Raw genomic sequence first — 25,425 nt, 5'->3', positions numbered from 1 at the left:
AGCCCCTTGTGGTGGAGCGATAATAAATTTGGCCAACTGACATAATTAAACCTTGTTTTATTTTGTGTTTGGAAAATGAAAAGCATGTGTCTGAAGGGGACACATCCCAGGGACAAGGGCTGCCTGCAGCGGGTGCACGTGGCACTCAGCACAGTACCGTAGCTGGGATTCGCATGCCCAATGTCAGATACAGAATATGTGGCCTTTTTTGGCTTTTTGTCATATCCCATTTTTATCATCTTATTGGAAAGTCCTTAGCCTCATCTTTATTTTCTTGCTGTTACAGACTTAATCATGGGCATTATTAACAGTGATTGTTTCTATGCCTTTCCCAGCAGGAAGTAAACAGGACAGCATTCGTCAACTGCTGTTAGACGCTCATGTTCGCTAAACACCTAACAAAAAGGACTGCGACTGGGGTTTGCAACTACTGGTTTACCTGGGTTGGTAACAGTGGGAAGCAAGAGAAGATGCTTCAGATAATTAATAGGAAATGTGAATGAGGAGGCTCCACTTTTTTTCTGAATTTAGGTGTCTACCTGCAGCTTAAGAAACAGGCTTCACCCAGTTTGACTTGCTTGAACATGCTGCTTTTGATATATTAGAGAACCACACAGAGGAGCAAGAGAGCTTGGCTTACCCTTCATATGAACTCATCCCAGCCAGTGCAGCTGTGCAGTATTTTAGGGGGTTTTCTCTCTCTTTCGGGTTGTGTGTGGAGAAACAGGAGTACGTTCAATTCTTTCCCTCAAATGGCTGAGCCAACATGTCCTGGTTTTATGTCAACAGCCTCTGTCCAGATGACTGATGGCTGTAATGGATAATGCTGCTGTACTCATTCAATTCCATTTCTTTTGCACTGGAAGGCTTTGACTTGATATATTTTATATATTCTTTCCATAGTGGATCTGAAAGCATTGTGGCTATTTGCCCCCATTTCTTAGGGCTGAGAGGGAATTTGTGGAAGGAGTATAGGGATAAATGGTAGTGCTTTTTATTGCTTTTCATTGAGTCATTTTAAACCTTATGGGTGGAAAGCTGCAGGCAAAGAATGTGTCCAGTGTAGTGAATTATTTGTTTTACAGAATAGGGAATGAATGTGCAGAACAGTATAGCTTAATCCTCCTTTATATCAGGGGATTTCTTCTGAGATACTTTTTGGTAGAACAATGCTGCTTTTTTTTTTATTTCTACTCATTTCTTTGGAAGAAACCACTTACTGCTCTCCCATGAATCATATTTGAGGGAAACAGGCCTGAAATAATAAAATGATTTGTGCCTGGCTGGTGAGATCAGAAGCTTTTCTGACACTGAGGGTGAGATATATTTCATGTTTGATGTCTGTACTTCAGACAATCATGGTCTTTCTTTTAATAGTGGAGGGAAAGAGATACTTACAAGGTGGTATCCTGCCCGCTTCATGTATCTACTTTAGATAAGGTGAGAAGAGTTGGCGAGGCTGGACTGCACTGGTTGGGAAGTGGCTAGGAGGAGGTATGCTTCGGTCAGATGAGTCCCACCCTCAGAGGGGAGAATGAGTTTAACTTTGGGGTTTCAGTCTTTTGGGGATGGTGTTGATCAAGACCAAGGGACCTTTCAAGATAAAGCTTTTTGCACAAAGACGCTTCTTTTTCTGACATTACAGAAAGTGTGACTTGAATCATTGGAATTCCAAGGGGATGAAAGAGAGGAGATGATGGCTGTTGTTCAGTAGTTTTTGTAAAGGGTAAAATGCATTGCTAAGAGATGTGTTTTCACCTTCAGAAAGATTATTAAAAACACTGAAGGGTATAAGATATTAATTAAAAACTGTTAAGGGCAGCCTGGCCTTTCCACTGAAATAACTGGTAAAGCTGCTCAATAATTATGTAAGTGGCTGTTTGTACAGAGGATATCTTAAGAATTTGTGGTGGCTGAGGAGATGGTACATACTCAAGGCAAGTGCCATTTTGAAGTAAAATTGGGTTTGGTTGACAGAGATTTAGGTCTGTTTCCTGACTGCATATATAATACAGATATTTTAGCACTGGTTTTTGCTCTAATTTGTGGGCAACAGCATCCATTTTTTCTGGAACAGTAAATGCGAGTAGAGTAACAGCCATGATTAAAAAGAGAAAAGCTTTAAAATCTATCCTTCCTTCATTTTCTGATAAACATTAGAATTTAGGTTAAGATAAAATGTGTAGTTAAAAATATCCAGATTAATTAAAACATTTTATTCTTATCTCTGACACTACTGACTTTTTATTTTTGTAATGTTGGGGGAAGGTAATGTTTGTTTTTTATTATGCCAGTCCTTTCTAGAACCTGGCAGTTTGCAAGTTTACACTTCCTCATATTTGGTGGAATATGACAATTCATTTCCTCCTAATGTGTGGAAACTTCGGAGGAAAGCAAAAAATATCAGAGAAAAACAGACTTAATATCGTAAATAAATATATAAAAAATTAAAACATGAATAATTAATGTCGTGGTTCAGCCTCAGCTGGCAACTGAACACCACGCAGCCGCTCGCTCACATCCCCCCCCACCCCTGTGGGATGGGGAAGAGAATCGGACGAGCAAAAGAACTTGTGGGTTGAGATAAGCACAGTTTAATGATTACAATAAAATGATGATGATAAATGATTATGATAATAATGACAATAATGTTAATATAATAAAAGGGAAAAGGAAGGAAAGGGAAAACGGGAAAAAAATGCAGAAACACGAACGATACAGCCGCTCACCACCCGCCGACCGATGCTGCCCGTCCCCGAGCCGCGATTGCTCCCCCCCTCCCCCGGCCAGCCCCTCCCAGGTAACACACTGGGCATGACGTTACATGATATGGAATATCCCTTTGGTCAGTTTGAATCCGCTCTCTTAGCTGTGCCCCCTCCCCTCCCAGCTTCTTGTGCACCCAGCAGAGCATGGGAGGCTGGACATGTCCTTGACTAGTATAAGCGCTACCCAGCAACAGCCTGAACATCTGTGTGTTATCTCAACAGGTTTTTTTTTTTCCCTGCTAATTTCAAAGCACAGCACTATACCAGCTAGAGTGAAGAAAATTAACTCTATCCCAGCTGAAACCATGACAATTAACTAATGGAAGAACTTCATGTCTGAGCATTGAGACAAAATGCAGGATTTTTGCTTGGCTACATCTGTAGTGCTATAGAAAATCTGATCTTTAGTGTTTCACAGTCTTACAAAACACTGAGGACAAGCGTTTTTGAGAGAATCATACCAGCTTTCAAATATAGCACCGGCCATACGGTGAAAACTTTATCAGCGTGGTAGCAGCTTCGCTCATCAGGGTTTGCATTAACCCACCCTTATACTGAGTTTCACTACTTTGGCTGCAGCAGAATTCAGTAATACCAAGAGGCAAAAAAGAGTTTGTGAGTTGAACGTTTGAAGGAAATAGAAGGAAAGGAAAGACCCTGCCAGGAGGTTAATTTTCTAGAAATGAATTTTGGCAGTGTCACACCTTTGATTTGTGGTTTTTCTGGCAGCTTTACCAGCTCTCCTGCCTACAAGGAGGACAGTATTTGCCTTTGCATGGGTCACTGAGCTCCAGAACTTTTTCTGCTCCTGCTGACTCTCATCTATCACCAGGGATGCTTCTAACAGTACATCCTATAGTGAAGAAATTCTCATCAAATAATTTTAGATCCAGTCCCTTCATGCCACAAAACATTTCAGGGCTGCCCTTTGTAACTCCTTCATCGCTTTCAGCCAGCCGGAATTTTTTGTGAGTGCTGGAGACATATGGCACTCGCAACCTTGGTTAGAAACCAAGGACTTCTGAAGCCTTCTCTGGCTTCTGCGTTTACAGGGGAACACCAAAACTTATAGCTTTCACTTTTGGACTGATCTATGCCTGTGATGATAGGGTATAACTGGGTATTCATACCACCCTACCTAAATAAATGCTGTACCCAGACAGAGTCACAGATTCTCTGTGTAATCAGTGTAGAGAAAGGAAGTCTTTTAGGGAAGAGCAGCAATCTAAATTATGTGCCCAATGTTGGTCAATATGAGTGGTTCTTCAACTCCTGGATGCCACCATCTTGTTCCCAGGCACCATCCTGTTGTTCAACCTCTAGTAAATGATCCAGGTGGTAGCTGCTACTGGGGAGTGTCTCAGCTGGCCAAACATGCTTACATGTGGTACTTTTTAATAGGATCAATGACCAAAATTCAGCAGCAATGGTTCCCTCCGGTCATGGTGGGGAGCCAAGAATAGAAGGTGAAATGGGACCAAAGGCGGTGTTGATTGCTTGTGTTTACCATTCACGTTCTCTCATGCAGTGTATCCTGGGGAAAGGTCTGTCCTGCAGCACAATGGGTCTAGAGACACAGCCCACCCTCCTGACCCTGCGTGCTGAATACCAGTGTGCTGGTGTACTTAAGAATTATAAGGCACATACTTCAGGAAGCCCATGAGCTTTGAGGGTTGCTTTGCAAGCAGCAGAATAGAATGATGACCTTTTTCAGGTCTGGCTAGTTTGTACATGTCAACAGCTGGGATTCAGTGTCACCTCCAAGGCTATGGGACAGTACAGCACCACTGATACCTGTATGCTCTAACCCTGGTGTCGGAGCTGCTCTTGAACTGCTTGCATAAAGCTCTATGGTGATCACTCCTGCCAGACTTCCGTTCTTGGCAATGGCAACAGCTTACACACTGTACATCCTTCTTCATGCTGTAACAGAATTATGTTTTGATGCATAAACTTGTCAATAAATGCTCATCTTTTGGGGGCAAGCGCAATCTTACACCACTATGGCATTTCAAAATCCGTTCTTTTTATTTTTAATGGAGACAAATGATGTAGCTAATGGTTGTTAAAGATGTACAGAGGAAAAACAATATAGTGTTTTAAGCAAAATGTGCTTTATATTAGGTAGCCATTCCTGACCTGGCATATTTATAGTATTTGCATTTCAGGAGCTTTTGCAAGAGGACTAATGACAATGAGGTGATAACTCATAATTAGATATAGTAATTTTGGAAATAAATAAATGTTTTTAAAAGCACAAGGCTGAAACTGTCATTAACAATCTTAAACTTGCTTATCTGTGCATTTGCAAGAAACAAGTAACATTAATACTGTAGCTGTAATAAATTTGTATTTGGATGATAAAATGCTACTGCTCTGTGATAGTGATTTACATTCCGGGAGATCTTTTTCTGCTTGCAACTGTTATGAAACGGTGTGTAATTAAACAACTGCCATTTCTCTCTAAATTTGGCTTCAGGTCAGTGAAGATATTCAAGAATAATGATGTTTATTGTTGTGTTAAAGTTGATTTGGAAGTGAAATGAGATCGACTGAATTAATATTTTTCAGAATAGGAGAGTCTGCTTAAGATTTCATGCTGTTGAACTAATACACTTTGGAAATCCATTCAGCTTAACTTCCTTGAGCTTTCATAGGTAGACAAACCTGAATTTGTTGAGTAGGGTGGAGTGAGAGAATATGTACGTGAAAGAACCATGTTAGAAATTTTGAGATTCTTCAAGAGGAGACCTAACATGCAATTTTAAAAATTAGTATTTTCTACTTTTTATCTAGGTTTTCTTAATATCTAGATGCAAATTTTGGCTGTAGTTAAAGCGTAGAGGTTCATTTTGTTTTGGGGAATATTTCATTAACGCAAGATTCCTTTTAGACAGATGCAGGAATGCTATTTAAAATAATTGGTATATTAACTTTTTTTCTTATTTTAGTAGATGCACTTTATTTACATTTAATTTCTGTGAACACTTATTGTAATGAATTCATCCAAGTGGCTTCCACTAATCCAAACTAAACCTCATTGGAAGACTTCTTCTAGCTTGAATTTCTTAAAATGCTATTTTCTCTTGCAGATGCTTCCTTCTTCCACAGACATTTCACAAGCCAATGGACAGCCACAGGATCATGAGGCGTATGTCAAAGTGAATTGGATGACTGAGTCAACACCTGCAAGCTCTCAGCAAGAGGTGGATAGCACCCGCAGTCCTCACATCACTCTAAACACGTATTCTGGTTCGCCTATAAAATTAACAAGCCCAGAGAGGATCATAGCCTTGCATCGAGAACTAAGACAAAACCATCAAAAAAGTTACCAGGTCAGTAAAAATTTTCTCATAGTTTTTAGTTTAGTACATATAGATATTTGAATGATTGCTTCTAGAGATGTGCAGTTGATTTTCAGTTTAACAAGCTGAGGATAACAAATGCTTAATGTTTTTCATTATGTGTTTTCTTCCCCATTGGTTAGGAATGGCTTGGGTCTTGTAAAAATAATTAAAAGGTTTTGTTTTCATCATGGTGTACTCTCTGGTAAGACCATCTTTGAAAATTGTTGGTTGTTTAAAAAAAAAGTTTTGTTGATCTTGTCCTACCTTTTTTCCTCCAATGCCTTTTTTTTTTTTTAGTGATCCAATTATTCCTATGCCCTGAAGCTCTTTATAGTAATTTCCATTAACTGCAGGAATCCTGTTAAGAACAGAGCTGAACAATTGCAATTGCATTTGTGACAGTCTGCTACTAAACTAAACATGCAGGAGATTTCACCCTCTCTGAGACAACAGAAGCTCTCCATAATTGTACAGAAGCAAAATTCAAGTATGCAATTACTGGAGCCAGTTAGCTAGGCTAGTTACAAATAATATTCTACTGAATTTCCTTTATAATCTGGGATTAAAAGAAATGTAATTAAAAAAATAAAAGCATAGTTTCTGCTTTTGGAAGATACTGAAATGTCCTTTTAGTTAAGAAATTTATTGTACAATGAAATGGTGACTCAGAATTCCAATAACATGTAAAACCCTGAAGTTATTTAGTCCAGGGGTTATATGTGACAATTCATATCCAGTTTCCTGATCATTTTCTTTATCACAGTCACAAATAAAAGAATCAATGAAAATATTGTCATAAAAGAAAATTATTACGGAGAGCAGAATGCTAGTAGTTCTTGATTGACCCGATCTTTGTAAATGCAGGGATTTTCTTTTTATATACATCATGTGAGCTTTAATGAAATCCCAACAAGAGCATGACACAGACCAACTGTACAATTATATGGGAAGCTACAGCTGAAATCAGCCACAACGCATAGAGTTGTGGACATCCAAGGTTGTTCTCATTTCTTCTTTCTTCCTCAGATACCTTCAGTTGTCTCCCCCAGCTCAAATCTGAAGGCTGACTGCAACCTGCCTGTGATCCACAAGGAAGCCCCTTGGCCTCTGCTGTCAAGGATGAAGGATGCACTGGCGCCTACAGAGCATAATGTTTTCTGGGCCACGAAGGGGAAGGATCGGTTGTTGAAATGTGATGATGTATTTTGGGGTCAAATAGGAAATCAGCATGCAGGTGCTATTCCCCAGGGAATGAAACAGAAAAATGCCATTATGAATAAGGCATGGCTCTCTAGAGAAAAAACAGATGGCTCAACCTCAGCTACCACAGCAAAAAGCTATTTGTCAGACGTGTTGTCAGCAAGTAATAAAGGTCGAAATCCTGTGGGGAGAAATCAGCTGCACAGGAAAGAATAAAACCCGCAGAAAATAAAACAAGGTAAATCATCTTAGCAATGTGATTCTCCCATTGTTACAAAAGTACTAATAGTTTTTTTAAACAAAGATATTTTACTAGTTAGCATGACCTAGCAACTAGTTCGAGATGACTGGAAGATTTACACGAAAAAGAGCTGTAATGCTTTTTATGATCAAAATTTCATAGAACATTTGAGGTCACTGAAACCTATGGATTTTTCAGTAGCCAGGCTGCCTCCCCATTTTCTTTTCATCTGTTGTTTATGATTTGCTTTTCTTTTAAGTGAGACTGTGAAATGATCTATTAAATCACTTTAACTTTTATGTATAACCCATTTCTTCAGTGTGCAGTGGCAAGTTCTGAAAGAACATCTGGCTTGCATGACTTTCCTCTGGAACTTAAGGAAGTGTCATGTCATGGACTTCCCAGACACATATTTTACAGAAATTTTGGAGTAGTTTTGATGTTAGTGTTTTGTTAGTGTCTTGGGATTTTGAGGGTGGGAGGAAGTGTTCAGGCTTTGGGGGGTTTTGGGCTTAGGTCTCTTTTTTCTTTTGTTATCCTGCTGACCTACAGCAGGGTACTCAGGTAGGTGGTGGTATCTGTAAAATAGCATCCTTCAATTTTTACTTTTAAGCTCCTTATTCACATTGCAGCTTAACTTGAGTCATTTTACTGGACATGTTCCTGACCACATTCTTCAGGTGACTGCTTGGTCATCATGAGTACATAAGGGCTGAGTTCAAGGGGTGGATAATACAGGCTGCACCCTGTGCTGCCAAACCCCGACACCTACAACAGGGAGAAGTGAATGCAGTGCCAGGCCACCTGTGCTAGCACAGCTGTGACAGTGCTTCCTTGTAGTGTGGCTCAGAAATAGATGTGGTCTGGACTGCACGAACCTTTGATGCATCCTGGGTATGGGAGGGTGGAGGGAAGAATGTGTCTATGCAGGTGCATATGTGCACTGATGCCAGTAGACTCTGGGAAGTTTAACTGAGCATAGTTGTAAATTCCCCTAAACACTGAAGTGTCATACTGGGACCCCACCAGAGTTCATACTTTTGGAAAACCGCCATTATTCAATTCTCCCAGATGTCTTTATTTTTATTAGAAAAGGGCATTTTTAACACACTGTTATGTGGCACTGTTCCTGGGCTCATCCTCTGCCTCCATTGATTACCTAGTTGATTCATAGTGTGTTACTACTTTGTTTGATGCTGCTTTTCAGGAGCCAGAAACAAAATGGTTTTGAAGAAATCTTAATGCACACAACTCACACTTTATTGTGGGAAACCCATCTTGATTTGCTCAGTAAGGTAGCGGTGCAATTGCTTACAGCAGCAACTGAATTGGTCTTCATCCAACATACCTTTAGAAAATACACACTAGGTGCCCAGGGAAACAGCCCCTAAGCAGAGGAGACACCAGTGAGGTTCTAAAATCTGGCCTTCTGCTCTCATGTGTCTTTCGCTTCTTCCTAATGCCTGACCAGCACTTCTGAAGACAGATACACCTGATACCCAGCCACCAGCTGCCTTGTTAAATATTAAGATACTTTTATGTGGAAAAACACTTGTAAATATTTCACGTGGTAACTTTTATATTGATAAAATGATGCTTTAAGAATTAGCACTTATGAGAACTAGCTTTTGTGCTTTATCTTGCTGACAGTAAAATACAGGGCCTGGTAGTTCAGGCTGGAGATCAGATTGTAATGCACAAAGTGTGCTAATAGGAAGGGTATTAATAATAATTCTCAGTGATTATAAGATAGTCTTTGTTATCCTAGCGTAGCTATCTACTTTGTGATTGGGACCATAGTAACCTATCATGAAAGTAAGTATTTCTCAGTCCAGTCCTTTTCTATCAAAGACCAGGGTGGTTCATTTTAAACTTCAGACTTCATTTTAAGCTAATTAGGTTACTTGGCCCCGTTCTTCCTCCTGCTGGAATTAGTAATTTCCTGAAAAAGGGCTACAGACACACACAGGTGCAGACGGGGGAGCAGGCACTTGCAAGTGTATTACCTGCATGGAAGCCCTGTGATGCAACATAGAGTGAAGCAATTCCTCAGGCAAATGGATTCTGTGCTGACACTTTGTAGCTTTGCTTCACAAGTCACAAATTTCAGTTAAAATTCTGTAGCCCCTTGTGTTTTAAATTTTTTGAGACATCCATTCTTCCTACTACAAAGCATCATTTAAATACATGCAGATACCACAGTTGTCATTTGGGCAGTTGTTTCAGCTGCTTTTAATTTCTTTTAAGTTAAAATGCAAGAGTTTAGATACTATGGTGAAGGAATGCTAATAATTTAACAGCAAAGTTTGGAGTACTGCATGCAACAGCATAAGAAAAGGTGGGTCAGCTAAAGGTTTTCTTTTTTACACCTTTATACCTCCTCCATTTTTTCCCACTACTGAATGGGCAAATGAGAAGCAATAGTCGGATTATGCCAAATAATTATGCGCTAATTGATGTACAAGAAGACTAGATGATGCATTGCACCATCAAACAAGGTCCTTCATATTCTTTAAATACAGTCATTTATAGAAACCAGCTCCAAAACATACAGTGGCAGGCCAGATGGTATGTGTAGTGGTGTCTTGCCAAGCTGAGGTCCTTTGGGAGTCTGAACTTGCTGCATGACTCATTCAGAATAATTAATATTGCCCCTTATTCTGTAAATTATTTGGGGTTTTTTGGAATTAAGGGTGATCACTAGCAGTGTGCTTACGGAATATATCTGAAGAGTTGATTTGGGTTGGCTCACCTGTGACCTGCAGTTTGTCATCCATGGACCCACCTGAGCCAAATGGCATTATCTGTGCTTAACTGGATGATCAGGACACTTGGAAGGCAGCTGGACAACAGTATGCTTCCTACTGTCAGAGGCTCACTGAGCCTGCTTCCCATTCAGGCTCTTCCACTTACAAAGAACTTGTTTGAAACAGCACAGAAAACTATTTGCTAGGGTCAATAGTTCACATCAAATGAGTGTTTATTTACATATTCAGGCAATATTTGCATAGTTCTTTTTCTCTAGACTTGAACTCCCTGGTACTAAAGTCAAAATATTTCATTTTAGCAGCAAAGTAATCTCTTTTCTCTCTAGTTTTAACAGAAGTATTATTTAGAAATATAAATGCAATACATGGAAGTAGTAACCTGAAATGGTGCATAGTGCTTTTTAAAGGCTGTGTGAAAGATATACTTAAAAAGGAAACTCACGGTGTACCTGAGGATACAAATGCACTGTAGAGTATTTTGCCCCTCCTTTGGGGGCGGAACTGGAATTTGAAAATCAAAAACCACTGGCAGGAGTAGCCATTCTGCTATGACCAGTGTAAAAACCAGACCAAACTGAACCAAACCAAACCAAACCAAACAAAAAAAAAGGGAATAAAATCCATCACTTTCTTCCAATGCTGAAGAAAATTTGACTATATTCTCAGCAGGTCAGGTAGCTGGTAGTGTTGACTTAAGTCCATCTTTCTTGCAGTAGCTTTTTCTTGGGAAAAAAAGAGAAAACGAAAGGCTAGAACAGAAAATGTAATATTTCAGAAACCTTGGCCTATTACATTTAGTGAAGAATATTGTCTTTCTCTGGTCTGTAGCTCTGGTCCTATCAGTCAGGATAAAGGTGAACCACAGAATAATGTGTTCATTTACATATAAATTGTATAAAATATTTTTGTGCATATATATATATGCATAATTGCATGGGGATTGGCATAAATAAAGGTAGTATAAAAATAATAGGGAGAAGTCACTTTCTGCAGACCTTTCTCTCTTTTTTTCATTTCTTTCTTTTTTCCTCTCTCCTTTGGGATTTGCCAATAGAAGTAGGGACATCAGAAGAGACTGGGGGGGTTTTATTATTATTTTAAAGACTGAATTTAAACCTTAAGAGGAAACGATGACTGGCAGTGGGAATTCTGGTTGTACCTTGACTCCACTGCAGGTTGAAATCCAGGTATGTATCAGTCTCTCTTCCCTTTCCCAAATACACTAGTTTCCATGGGAAGGAAACTCATGTGCTCCACCTGTCAGCCCAGGTGTGGGTGACGGAGGACCAGGCCAATGAGGGACACTTGCCCTGTAGCATTTTAGCTCCCTATTGTCTTTTTTGCTGCTGAAAGAGGGGAAGAAAAAGATCAGTGGTTGTATAAAATATTCTCAGTACGTTTGTCTTGCTTTTATATGCATAAGCTATTGAACTTTTACTGGGTGGGAGTTAGGCATCACTAGGGAAGATGCCAAGCTCCGACAGTGGAAGCTAGACTGACTTGCACCCTTGTTAAAGATCTCTTGAACTGTATCCAATGTGGTATTTCATGCAATATAACCTATCTGCCTTTGGAAACTGAAATTTAGCATAGCAAGTTCTTGAGAGAAAAAGGTATGACTTGTGGAGTAAGCAGCTCTTAAAAAGAAGAGGAAAAAAAAAAGGAAAAAAATAGCTAGAGGATCTTATTACAGATGATGGGTCAGGTTCACCAGGGTGCCACAGCAGCTCAGTTTCAGTCCGGTGATCCAGAGCAGCTGTAAGCCTGGCTTCTCAGGCACTGAAACTGTGTTTATGTTCAAGCCATTAGTGAATCATGACAAACATCTAAGGATGGAGAGAGAGTTCTTTTTTTGGTGGGTTACTGGGAACACTTATTCAACAATTACTCAGAAATTTAGATTTTATCTGTTCTTCCTAGTCCCTGCAGTTTTGGTCACGGTGTGAGAACAGGGAGCAGAGTAAAGGCGAATTTTAGTAAAAGATTCCATGAAGTTTGCTTGGGTTGGGCTTGTATTAATTGCATTTGGACGAGAGCGAGAAGCTTTGAAGTGCTGTGGCCTCTCAGCATATGGCTGCCTGGCAAAGCCTTCTTTAAGTGGGAAGCTCCTGGAGCACATTGTCGATTTTTGTAACGTGACTCCAAGGCTGAAAGTCACAAGCGATTCTTTCTCACTCTTAGTGAAAGCTGCAGCTAGAAAAGGTGGACGTAGCTGTCTTTTGTTGCCCTCCCTTGCCCCCACCATCTGCTGGCTGCTGCCTCCATGCTTTCCCATCTGTGGGCGGGGGACTCTGTCTCTCAGCAGCCACATCTTTGTTTCCAGCTGGCTACAGACGATCCCTTCTGGTGAGTGGGCTTTAAAACCTAGGGGTGAGGCTGCCTAGCTGGAGGGTACCGCTAGTGTGTGACTGTTTGCACAGGGAACTTTGCCTGGGGGGCATGAGGCTGTACTTGTCTCTCAGAGGAGCCTATTTGTAGAAGAAACTGAAGTCCATCATGTGGCTGCTCTGCAATAGTGAGAGGCTGGGGCCCACTTGTCTCTGCCCCTCTTACAATTTTTGTGCCTTTTCCATGCTGAATATGATCACTAAGATTATGTGGCTTCTGAATGAACAGTTAATTAGGGATCTTTTGTGGATGGTAGATCCTTTGCAAATATCAGTTTATGGATGAGCAGACAGGTTGTCTGAGGTACATGAGCTGGGCAGAAATAAATAACAAATCTACTTTATATGACTCCTATATGATCTGGATACCTCATCATTTTGCGAGGCAGAAGTATACTGTCTGTATCCAATAGCTGGTAAGAAGTGTAGAGAAGCCAAGGTCCAACTAAAGAGCTTTAATTAAAAGCACACTGAGCATTATCAACACTAAATTAAGACACGGTCTCATGGAGGACTATTCCTAATTCTGAGCTGGGAGGTAGGGGTCTTGGTCGTGTATTTTTTTGTGATGGCTGCAGAGGTTTTCATCCCCTAACTTACCTCTCGTAGCTCATCATGGCCCCATTGCCTCCTCTCCATGAAGAGAAATTGCCATCTCCTGACCAGAACAGTGTGGCTGCTCAAGTGATAAATCCCTGAAACCATTTCCGTCAAAATGAACCTGCTAAAGAGCAGACGACCACAGAAGGAGCTCTGCAAGGAGTTCTGGGGAAATAGTGGTGTGTAGCAGGTGGCTGGCTGTGAGTGAGTGTTGGAGAAGGTATTGTAGGCAATAACCTCTTCAGGTTTTTGAAACCTAAGAAACGAAGCTCCAACTGGTGTGGACAAGTATCCCAGTGTGTTAGGTAGTCTGAATTGGGTTCAGAACAGAAAGTACCTTGTGTGATGATGCTTAGGAGAGCCAGAAAAAAATCACTGCTTATTATATTTGATATCTGCATCTTTCCCAGAACAGCACAGTCCTGTAGTCCCCCTTTTTGACATCTCTGTGAGACTGGGATTTGCACTGACTTTTCCATGTGGACAGACAATTGACTCAACATTTCCTGGTTCTTCTTGGGTGACACAACACCTTTACTAGGCTACAGAATTAAGGTCTTTATTGCTTACAGCTCAGCCAACACTGCAGACCTTCACAGCAGTCACTGTCAGATGTCTGTCTCCCAGGCAGGGAGTTTGTTGTCATGTGTTTAGGAACTAAGCTTAATTCATGCTCTAGGGAGTGGGATTCCGTGGAACATGTATAGGTCTGAGTTAGTCTCCTGAGGTCCCTGATAGTCATGAAGAGAAATCAGCTCTTGATCTACAGGACAGGATTCATCTCATCATTATGTACATCTAAAATAGGCAAGATGACCTGCACTCCAGAGGTGCCTTTTCAACTCACTGACTGTAAAGATAAGTACAGGGGGACTGCCTCAATGTGAAGTCTACACTGCAGAAGAAAGGGAATGTGATTCCCTCCCAAAGTACTTTAGTAGCAAATGTGACCAAGGTCATATGGGTCTTGGTTGTGGTGATCTGGTAGTGCCTAGCAGGACAAAGGCTTCAAATCTTCCTCCTGTGTCCCAGGTGACTGCTCTGGGCACTGGACTCGCCTTCTCATAAGAGATAATGGACATTAACACTTGGGAACCTCTCGTTTGTGTTGTTCTAGCTCTTTTTTGAACGTTCTAGCTGAGGACTTTTCCTTTGTACTTATACCTTGGATTAAAGATATAGTTTTGTCTTAATTTAGTCACCAACTTTGTTGGATTCACTGTAAGATGTTTAGGTACCAGTTTATAAATATATTAAGTAGGAAATAAAATGTGTATGTAGATCTGAAGCCTTGTTGACCTGACAAATTCTCCTGAGACCCTGCCAGATCAGAGACAACATTCATCAAGTGAGGCATTGAGCATATGCCAGGTCTAGCGCTACTACTCTGGAGTTTTTACATAAAAATAAACTGGACTCACTGTTCTTTATCTGTGAACTGTGAGCTCCTCTTGAGCTGTGTGTGCTTCCCCTTGATTAGTGAAAAATAGAACAATGCTGAAGAGAGGGCAACAACTTATAAAATAGTGTATTCATACACATGGATTCAGCCTGGGCTGGGGAGAGTTTTCTTCATTGGATTAGTACCTGCAGCACTGCCATTCTCCTGGGAAATCACATAAGCTCAGGTGTTTCTTTCAGAGGGTTTCTGACGTCTTTTGCGTTCTTCTTGTTTTCTGTGTCCAAAGTAAGGTGATATTAAAACAAACCCTTGTTCGTATGCTTCCTTGGGAGCTTTACATAGTGTAAAGGAGAGAAGTAGCTTCTGCTGCTCCTAAATTAAAAGCAATCGCTCAGATTCCTGCGAGTCTCCGGAAGATGACATGTCTGCTAAGAATGAACACTGCTCTTTGCACTGGCAAACTGGACACTGGGAGAGAATAATGTGATTGTCAAGACTCACCTTTCAGTTTAATAAACCATTTTGAGAAGAAGGCTTTGCCTCAGTTTAATAACAGTCCTTAAAAAAAATTTCTAAATTCTAGCATGAAAAGAAACACCCCTTTCCTATTTTGAAATAAACCTAGTTTCTTCTGCAGTACTGGGGTACATTGTAAATTAAGGTTTTTATAGACAAATGAGATACAAAAAAGACAATAGCCTCAGCAGTATTAGTAAGAGTAATAACTTCTGTTGTGGATAAATCTGACCCTATTTGAATGTAAAAACTTTCATATTTTATTTCCTAGCCTAACTTTTCCCTCAGAAGACATTGTCTTGTCTGTAAGACTTATTTGAAATGTCACAATATATGTCCTACTATGATTTACCACTTTTGAGCTCTCGGTTGAGCAGAGGTCATAGCAGTATATTGTTTTGTGCATCTCAACTGGATACTCTGGAAGCTGAACATCAGGGGCTCCTTCCTGCTCCAGAACAATTGTTTTGGGACTGATTACCAAGTCACAGTGTTGTACAGAGTGCCTGAATCTGCTTGCCAATCTCCATTCATTATCAGTGGAAGGAACTGCATTTCCATCTGCGTGCTTTACATTGGGACTCCTTCGCACAGGACTCTCCCCTCCCTTCTGTCCCTTGACAGAGTTTATGCTGCTCCCACAGTCAGTGCACCCGGTGTGTTTTCTCTTGGCAGGAAAGTATTTATATCCCCAGCCATTACAAAGGTGACACCCATGCATCGACACTCAAAGAGAATAAAACATTAGTCACAGGGACTTCAGGCCCTGGGAGCTGCACTGCTGCCTTCTGCACATTAAGCCGTGGGATCCTTGGTATTTTTGGATTGCTGCAGCTGAACTCAGTGTTATCTGTTAATGACCACACCAATAAAAAATCAACTTATAATTTATTGCCTAATTTATAGGCCCACCTGATAGACCTATGACACAAGTTGAACTCATGCTCAATGATTAATGTGAAATAAAAAGTAGTGTTACATGGTCCAGTTAGATTAGATGCTCTTCATCTAATCCTTTCACTGCTGTGGTGCTGTGTCACCAGCCACAGCTGTTAACAGTTTTATGTCCTCGTAAAAGACTGTACTTGTGCTGCTGTAGGTTTTCTGGCGAAAAGAAAATCATATTGTAACAAATTATATAGCCAGAGCTTATATAACTCAATAGCATAAGAGATAAAAATCCATAAATATAATCAGAAATTTATAAGAGGATGTGCTTAAACAAATACGATTTTTACCACATAAAATGTTATGGAGATTTTTCAAAGTCTTAAGAAGGCATTAGGTATCCAAATTTCATTGCCTTTCCTTTTCAGTTGGTAACTAACTCCTTTTGAAAATGTCCCCTAAATTATAGAATTTGATCGTACGTGCCAGATATAATCATATAGGGCCAAAGATGAGGGTTTTTCGTTATTTTTAATTTGTTTTTTTTTTTCAGCACTGATTTCCAAATGAAATATTTACCCATAGGACAGTACAGATAAACGTAGCTGAAGAACCTCAAGGTGGTTTCACTGGGACTTGGCAACATTCACTTTGTAAAACCTGGCAAGTGGCAGGACTGTTGAAAAGGCTTTTTGTCACCCTGGGCATCAGGAAGCGACTGCAGAGTTGACCTCTGCGCCACAAGGGCAGTGTAATCCTCAGTCACGTGTTGGCCTTAATGGGAATTAACAGATTCCAGAGATCTTAAATGAATATTCCCATTAGGAAGGACACTTTTCTTCTCCCCCATTTTGTGTGACAAGATCAATATCTCATCAGGGAAACCTTCAATACAGAACATTTTGACTGAGCATACAATAAATAATATTCTCTTAACTGCACTTGGGATATAGGAAAAAGACTTTTCCTATAATGAGTGAGAAGTAGAACAAAGATCATTTCGGAATAAAGTGTAGCTGTTTGATCCATTTGATAATTTCCATCTGGATGGCATTTGTTTCTTTCAGCAAAGGGAATGGGAGTTGCCTATTTCTAGGCAATCTGTTCAGTTTCTTTCACAGGAAAGGACAGTTTAGCTAATCCTTCCATATGGGCCTACATTATTACATTTAACAAACATGTTGTTCATCTTTCATTTTATTCAGACCCTCTAAGCAGTCTTAATTCCTGGGTGGGTTGGGGTGGGGATTGAATATCATTTTTTTTCCCCTTCCCCTCTCTAGAAATCAGGGAAAGATCCACGATATTCTGTATAGAAAGGTGCTGGTTAATTTACTAAAACAAAAGAAACTTTGCTTGAGGGAGTGGAAAGCAAGATGGTGATGGGCCCAATGATGCTGAAGGAATACAGGTCTGCAAGTATAGCTCCCTGCTATCATGGGATCCAGGTCATGCAATCTCTGTCACAAATTAAGCAAGCTCTATCTCAGGATTCCCCGTCTAGAACAGTAAATTATTCTAAACAATGAGTTGCTATAATCATAATGTTGTCTTGGCTAACCAAAGAGAGGGTTTTTTTCTCAGTACAATGAAGTGACACTGGTTAATGCTTCATTTTTGCCACTGCCCTGGGACTGGATCTTTTGTGTTTTTAGCAGTTTTTTCCTATTTGTGTCTTTTTGTCTGAGGCAGCCTGAGCCCTTTGACTGGCTTTCAAGAAGACCTGTGTATCAGAGGGGATACATCAGAACTGCTCCACTCTGACACCCTGGGTGAGCATCGAAGTGTGCACTCTGCTCCCCTCACTGAGCACAGTCATTCCAACATGAATTCCTGTCACCCAAGTTGTCATGAGGTACCCAAGCGCAATAAGCACCTAGGCATTGGTGCTTTGTCCTTGGAATACTTTTACTTGGAAAGTGATTCTCTCCTCTGCATCATAATGTTTTTGGAAGCAGTAGTGTCTAAAACCTTTGAAAAAGTACTGAAATCTCTTCCTAATATCCCTGTCCATAAAAGCAGGAAGGAGCAGTAGGAATTGCTGCTTTGCTGGTTGTAATTTAAGAGGACAATCCTATTTTCTTTAGGAAGAAACAAGCATGGAATTTTTTTCCTTTGGCAAACCCATGTGATGTAGTCTTGCAGAAATGGAGTATCATGTGACTGCATGGAGCTAAGGAAAGGGGCAAAAATTAAGAAAAGGATATGACTCAGTGCATGGTGTTTTAGGGCCACACCTCCTTCATCCTCTTCTTACTAGTAGACCCTAGATACTGCTTATTCTCTCTTTCTTGCTTTGGTGTGACTTGCTGGGCTCTTTCAGCGGTGAGTCTGAGTTTTGCTTTACAATGCCCACCATCCACAGTGGATGCTGCTGTCGTTGATGTGCCCAGGCAGCTCGACTGGAAGTTCACCCACAGAATGGTTCAGAGTTAAAACAGCCTTTTGTTGCTGCCACTGATAATCATTTGCTCTATCAGCAAAAGTTGCAACCTCTACATCAGATCTATGAGAGCATGGACAGCTTCCAGATGAGCTAATTCAGCAGCAGAGCTCTGATTTTAGCAGCAATTTCTCCTTAGCATTTTGCACCTGAAATTGTTATTAATTTTAATATTTATCAAACAGCTGTAAATTGAGACCTCTAGTATGCAAATATTTGCATGATCTAAAGTGTGAAGGATGATTATATTCCAGTTCCAGTGGAGGTTTACACTGATTCAGGTAAAGTTCAGTTAGGGCCCGGTTCTCAGAAGATTTCAGTGCCTTGGCAATCACGTATTTCATCACTGATTTACGAATTTTGGATTTCAATGCCTAATTCTTATCCATTTTCCTTGCTGCTTGCTGATTATGTTCAGACTGGACACAAGTAACCTGAGAGGTTGCAGGCTCTGACTGCTTCCATGGTGTGTTTGAAGTGAGTCCAGGCCATAACGCTCCCGTTTGGGGTGTGCAATCCAAAGCACAAGCACAATTCCTAACTTCCAGAAAAGACTTTTTTTCTTGTTTTGACCTTTAACAATCTGCATCAGTGAACAGAGCCATGCCACAGACAGCTGGTAGGAAGGCACTTGGCTCTTTCGCAGCCTGCATCTGATGTGCCTCCCATGTGGGAAGGTGGGATCCCACCAGATCTCACCTGCCAGCTCCCCAAAACGAAGGTTTTTCCCGTATAGCAAAACCAGATCCTCTCTCTGCTGAGGAGTTCTGAGCTTCCCTGTGGCTGGAAATAAAGGATTTAGCCTTAATTCCAGATGGCTTGGCTATCTGTCTCCTTCAGGAGTGCTCCTAAACTCTTGTAGTGACAGGAGGTGATGGAAAAGAGTCTGGTGAGGTTTCTGGTGACATGGGCTCTTGTTATTCATGAAGTCCACAAGCCACAGTGGAATTATTAAGGATTCAGGCCTAGCAGGCTGAGTTGGCTAAAAGTATTTCTTTCATACTCATTTTAAAGGAGGTAAGGAGGGAGAGGAAAAAGACAGAAGGGAAGAAACGGTGGAAAAAAGAATCCATCCAGGAGCAAAAGCAGAGGCTAATGGAAGAAGAAATGAAGTGGTTTGGGGGGAAAAGGCTAGAAGGAAAACAGGCAAATGTACGTAAGGCAGGACAAAGATTTCTACTTGAATCCCCGTCTCTCAGTTCTGACAATTGTGTTTTATAAATCTGTATATGTTCTTAATTCTTTAGCACATATTTAATTCTTCAGTAAGGCATAGTTAAAGCCAGAAACGTTACAGTTTGTGGTGAGGATACGAACAGCTTCCTCCAGTGATGGAGGCTTTTTATGCTGCTAAATGACCCACATCAGAAATAAATAATGTAAGTACTGTAGTTGCTTCTCTTTCTCTATGTCAGTGTTTCCATGGAGCATTTTCAGTTTGTTTAAGGAGCAACACGCCATAATACCGGAAATATTCTGGATTGCCTTATGTGTGTGCTGCCCGTGTAATGATTATGAAGGCAGAAAAAACATTTTTAATTAAATTTCTGGTGGGTGCATTTTAAGAAGCAAATATCATATGATGCATTAGGCTATTCTTTTAAAGAGGAAAAAAAGGAAAATATGTGGAGTCTCCTTTTGTTTCCCAGAGTTTCAAGAACTCACGGCTAGGCCAGTTAATGCACACATTTTTCATGTGAAATTCAGTCTCGCCATGCTGGAGGCCTTTGTCCCTCCACAGCACACAACCAGGATTACAAATCTTCAGGTGGATTGATGCAGATGTGGTAAATTAAATGAGACAGCAAAACGTGCTGTGTACCGAGGGCTGGGGGAGCACGTGTGCCCAGCTGTGTGGAGCCCAGGTGCTGAAGGGCTTCTTGGGGAGGGGAGAGGGAATGGGTCAAAATGAAGAAACAAGTGTTGTCTAGGCAGGAATTCCCATTCATTTTGTTTACTCACCTGGCTGTTGAGGAAAGCCCATGACAACATGTGTTTTCAGCTGACAGCCTTTTCATAAGATTAGCTGTGACAAATACAATACCTTGTTTCCCATGGAGAGAGCCAATGTTTGTTACTGCTGTGTCACTTCAGCTGCAGTTGTGAATTTTCTTCTCTTCCTCTGAAAGCAGCTTTAAATGAGACAGAAGAAATATCTGGTTAGTGAACATAAATTAAACAGCCAGCTGAGTTTTCCTTCCTTTGCCAGACCCCTTAGAGCTCTCTTTGTGCTCTTTAAGATTTTATCCAGAGAGATCATGGCTTTTTCAGTCCTGGTGGTGTGTGACAGTTGGATCTAGCTAATACCTGTGCCTTTAATGAGTTAATAAAGTGGGCGGCTTCATTAAGAATTTATTTCATGCCTTGAAGCCTTTTCCAGACCTTTTTATTATGAGACAACAGCAGCTGCTGCTGGCAAAAGGGGCTTCGCTGCTGCAGAGTCGTGGCAGCACAGGGGCTGTGCGAGCTGCGGCTGTGAGGTACTCCTACAGGTGCTGACGCTGTGGCGTGGGCATCCCTTGAGGAATTAAGTTACAGCATTCAAATTATTGATGCAGTAATGTTGGGAACAATTTCCTAAATCTGGCTCTAGTCTCGCTTGCAAAGTTACATCCTCATGTATTCTGCAAGCGCACACTAGAGCACAACCAGTGCAGGCAAATAGCCAAACTGTTTCGTTGTTTCTCATGCTGAGAGCATGGAAACTTGCTCGTGGGTAGACGGGTAGAAATTTGCTTGTGGCTAGAAAAGGAAGATCCATCACGAAATGGGCCAGCAGCTGAAAGCAGATACCTTGGGGAAGAGAACAGGGCAGACTGATACTTTCCAGGGATTTGAATCAATTGCAGCTCAAGGACTTCCTGAAGCCGAGCCGATTCCTATTCGTTCAGTGAACCGTGATAGATTTTTCTTCTATTAGGTTGTCAAGTCTCTCTTCAAACCTGCATAAACTCTTCACGTTCACAGTATACCATGCAAAGGAGGTCCACCGCTTAATTACGCGTTAAGAACCACTGTGTTCTGAACCTGTTACCAGTTAGTGCACCCTGGCTCTTGTCCTTTCTGGTCTTCCTCTCCGCTTGGATGTACCTTTACCCAAGAATCGGTCCCCACTCTGGAGTGTAAGGTTTGCACAAGAATCTCTCTAGCAAACGGCAGCTTTGTTTACTGTTAGCTTTTGGACTCAAATCTCCAAAACCGTTTCAAGCCACACATAAAGTAAACATTTTTGAAAAGTCCTAAAGCTTTTCTTCTCCAAAATTGCAGGCTTTAGTGTAAGTGGCCACTTACTATTTTTAGGTTCCTTTTAAGTAAGAGAAAGTACTCACTGGGCCCATTCCAGGGTATTTTGCACTCTGGAAATCCTCAGCTTCACAAATTATTTTCTCTGGTTAATACAGACCAGGGGCAAAACAGGAAAAACAGGAAAAAAAGAATGAGACTCTCCTCTTGTCAAGCCTTTAAAGCTGTGGGATGCACAATTAACATCTTCATTATTCCTTTTCCTTTTTCAGTTGCTACCTGTTCTGAAAAAGCTTTTTAAGCCAAAGTCTTTATGGCTTTAAAACACATTTCTACCCAAAAATGCCCAAATACTCATTCTGCTGTTGAACATTAAGACAGACAGTGATCCTTTTTTGGTCAAAGCGTTGTTTTCCTCAGATGCCTGCCTTGAGAATTTAGCAGCTATTTTTTCAGATACTATCTTTATTTCCATGCTATACTATCACATCTGCTTCTTTTCATTTGCTCTTTTTTCTGTTAAACAAAAGTCCCCTTTTGTTACAGTAATTTTACTACCACATGGAAATTTTATTAGACGGCCTGTGCAATACAGAAGATAGTGACTGAGAAGAGTAACTGATAATGTTTTTCTAATCTCCAAAATATAGAATTAATAGGGGAATTCACAGTATTAATAAGGAAATGTTGATACTAAAAAGCTATGTCCCTGTTGAATCGAAGCATTTAAAACGTGCTGAAATTGCAATGTAACTTGAATGCTGTATTGGCCAGGGGTTAACAATTGGCTTAATGGTAAGAGCTCAGATGAAATGTTTTACTGAACTGAGGACACTGTTAAATTGACTTTCCTCACTAAAAAAGATGAAAGCTCCAGCACCTGCATTTATGCTATGTCAGTGATTTGAAAAGCTAATGAAAATAGTATTCTTGCTGTATGGGTTTTTTTTTTGTTTTGTCTCCAGGGATGACTTTACCAGTTGGTTTGGTCTACATTATTAAACAGTGGGGAGAGGCAGCCTGATGGCTAGTTCAGAGAGCTGATGAATTAGGATGTTGCAATATGACTTTCATTGCAGAATACAAGGTAGGTTCGATAGAAATGAATATTTAATGTTTTATCTCAAATGACATTAAATAAGTTTTATTTAATTTTGATGTTGCTTTTTAATATAGTTTCATTTATATATGAATGCTAATTCATATGTATGCTAATTTTTAGGAGTGTTGATTTTCAAATACAGCACATCGATCTTGAAACACTTAATAAAATCAATATAACCATTTCTGATGACAAACACAGATCTGACATTTTTTTGGACAATGGTCACTGACATATAATCTATTCTGTTGCCTTACCAAAAAAAAACCCAAACCAAAACCAGCAAACTAAGTACAAATATATGTCATCAGGATAGTTTTTAAATCAACTATTAAAATTGGTCTTAATAGAATTATTTTATTTTAAGCTGAAATAATAAGTTTAATTATATTTTCTATTCACATTAGAAGGCTAGATCTCTTGCTCTTCATTGCTTCTGGTCCAACACTTGTACTTGGCTTTTACACTGTTGCTGAGTCATCTGATTTGTTTCAGTTGTTTACCTGCCTCTCATGAACTGTGTGATGCTTTCTCTGATCATGCTCAAGATCCCCACGCTCTTAAACGTAGTTCTCCTTTCACCATGCATTTAAAATATAGCAGCTTTATCTTTTACTGAGGTACAGAGAGTTTAAGTCCAAGGTCATGCAAACCAGGGTATCAAAGTCGGTCTAAGTCCAAGGGCAGTGCATGAAGCACTGGATCTTCTTATGTCAGGAAGGGAGATTTGAGAAATGGCGTTTTACCCAATACAAACAAATGTATTGAAAGCTGTTGTAATTTTAATGGGAAGTTGATTTATTAGTATTAAATAGATTTAATTATTGTGAAAGGTGCCAGACTGATTACCTGGGAGATGCAGGAATCCTATATTCATCAATAGAGACAATAATTTACAGTGATATAGCTATTGAAAACTTGTTCAGGCTTGAAAGAGATACGTTTCTACAAAAACGAGAGTTCATAGTCCGCACTTTGATCCTTTGGTTGCCTGAATGCTTGTATTACTATTAATGGAGGACACATGCTATTGGATTCATTATGGGAGTCTGAGTACTTCTATCCTACTGCTGCTCCACCTTCCCCTATCACAAATCAGAGACTTTCCTCGCTTTTACAGTAAGTCCAATGTTTCCTCTGTCTGCCCCATTATGCCCCTTCCCCATTTCACTCCCTCCAGAGACCCTACAACGCTGTTAGCCATTTCTCATAGCTCCTGACAACTGGCTGGGCACTCGCTGCAGCTCACCTGGGTCTAGGTATGTGTGCATTTTAACCAGCACATATGTGCTGACTGATTCGGGATCGCTTGCCTCTTTTTTTATTAAGAACAATGAAAACCCTTTCCAACCAACTACTGAAAATGTGTTCTATTACCAATATATGGATTTAGTACATTGTATTCTTTATAATACTTTGGTATAGATGCAATTTTAAAGGTACACAGGGTACTCCGCCACTATTATCTGTAGTTTGAAATTATGTACTCTTTGCAATTCTTCCACATCTTCCTATGCATAATTAATTTAAAATATATGTCTTTGCTGCCCTTTCTAGTTCTCTAAACATAGTCCCAATGAGTATAATGTCACTACTCCTAGTCATCCTGTCATTTGGATTTATGCATGTATTATCTGAAATGACTTATGAATATTCAGAGAGATGTTGTTTCCATCTTCTTATGAGGGGCTCGATCCTGCCTTTTAAAGACAATAGTAGATCCATTTTCTTTAGTAAGAACAATTTCCATAATACAGTAACTTCTATGACTTGTGGTTTAAGAAATATGTCTGTATATACATACACATTTAGGAGCAGCTCTTCAGGCTCTTTAAATTGTTTGTATTTCATCATACTAAGACAGTAGTTGAAGAATTATTAGTGTTCCTCATTACTGTATGTTTGTATCTGGGTTTTTTGGTCAGTGTTTATACTGTGGCACTCAGAAGAATTTTTTTAAGCAGAAATTGTAGTTTCATGGCTGAAGCCCTTGCTCAGCATAATACTAAGAGCTGATTCTTCAAGCAGTCCCCTCAAAATCCTTTGCTTCCTGAGGATTAAGTTGCACCTTGCTATGCAAAACTGAAATTGAATCCAAATGGCCCAAATTGAACTGAACAGACTGAAGGTGTAGACACTGACTTAAAAGAGAATTTGGATACATCTGCACAGCCCCGAGCAGCAGGGAGCTGGCAGGGACATGTGCCGCTTCATTTAGGCAGGAAATGCTGGGACAAGTCAGAGGCATTCCTATGGCTTTCATTAACACAGGAGACCTAGCTGGCAGCTTCCTGTGAAAGCCTGGAAATGTACCTTTTGCTTGAAAATAGCATGAGATTTGCCTGAATGCTAAAGATGCTTAGTTGTTTAAGGATTTAAAGTCAGTTTCCTAAATATGCATGTGGGGAGGAGAGGGAGAAGAGTAGTGACTATAGGATTTGGCCTCATACAGTTAGCCTGGGCTTTAGATTTTTACAGAGGTATTACTGTCTCTGGTTGCCTTTCTGCCATCATTGGAGG

At 40.3% G+C, this 25,425-nt stretch overlaps 1 protein-coding gene across 3 annotated transcripts in view; it reads left to right on the top strand.

The window, feature by feature from the left end:
- C4H4orf50 (chromosome 4 C4orf50 homolog) overlaps nucleotides 1-22,890 on the top strand; it is a 54,438-nt gene extending 31,548 nt beyond the window's left edge. For 2 of the 3 annotated variants that reach the window (XM_075091894.1, XM_075091892.1), the window contains 3 exons: nucleotides 5,861-6,103; nucleotides 7,142-7,553; nucleotides 22,769-22,827. In XM_075091894.1, the coding sequence (XP_074947995.1) occupies nucleotides 5,861-6,103; nucleotides 7,142-7,531 (633 nt within the window). In that variant the 3' untranslated portion in view covers nucleotides 7,532-7,553; nucleotides 22,769-22,827. Of the gene's footprint in view, nucleotides 1-5,860; nucleotides 6,104-7,141; nucleotides 7,554-22,768 lie in introns of all 3 variants that reach the window. The other variant, XM_075091893.1, reaches the window with a different exon arrangement.
- Nucleotides 22,891-25,425: the final 2,535 nt, after the last annotated feature.

This window comes from Phalacrocorax aristotelis, chromosome 4 (genome assembly GCF_949628215.1).
Source record: "Phalacrocorax aristotelis chromosome 4, bGulAri2.1, whole genome shotgun sequence".
NCBI classification, from domain to species: Eukaryota; Metazoa; Chordata; class Aves; order Suliformes; family Phalacrocoracidae; genus Phalacrocorax; species Phalacrocorax aristotelis.
Note: the sequence above shows the minus strand (reverse complement) of the source record. Positions and strands in the feature narration are given on the sequence as shown.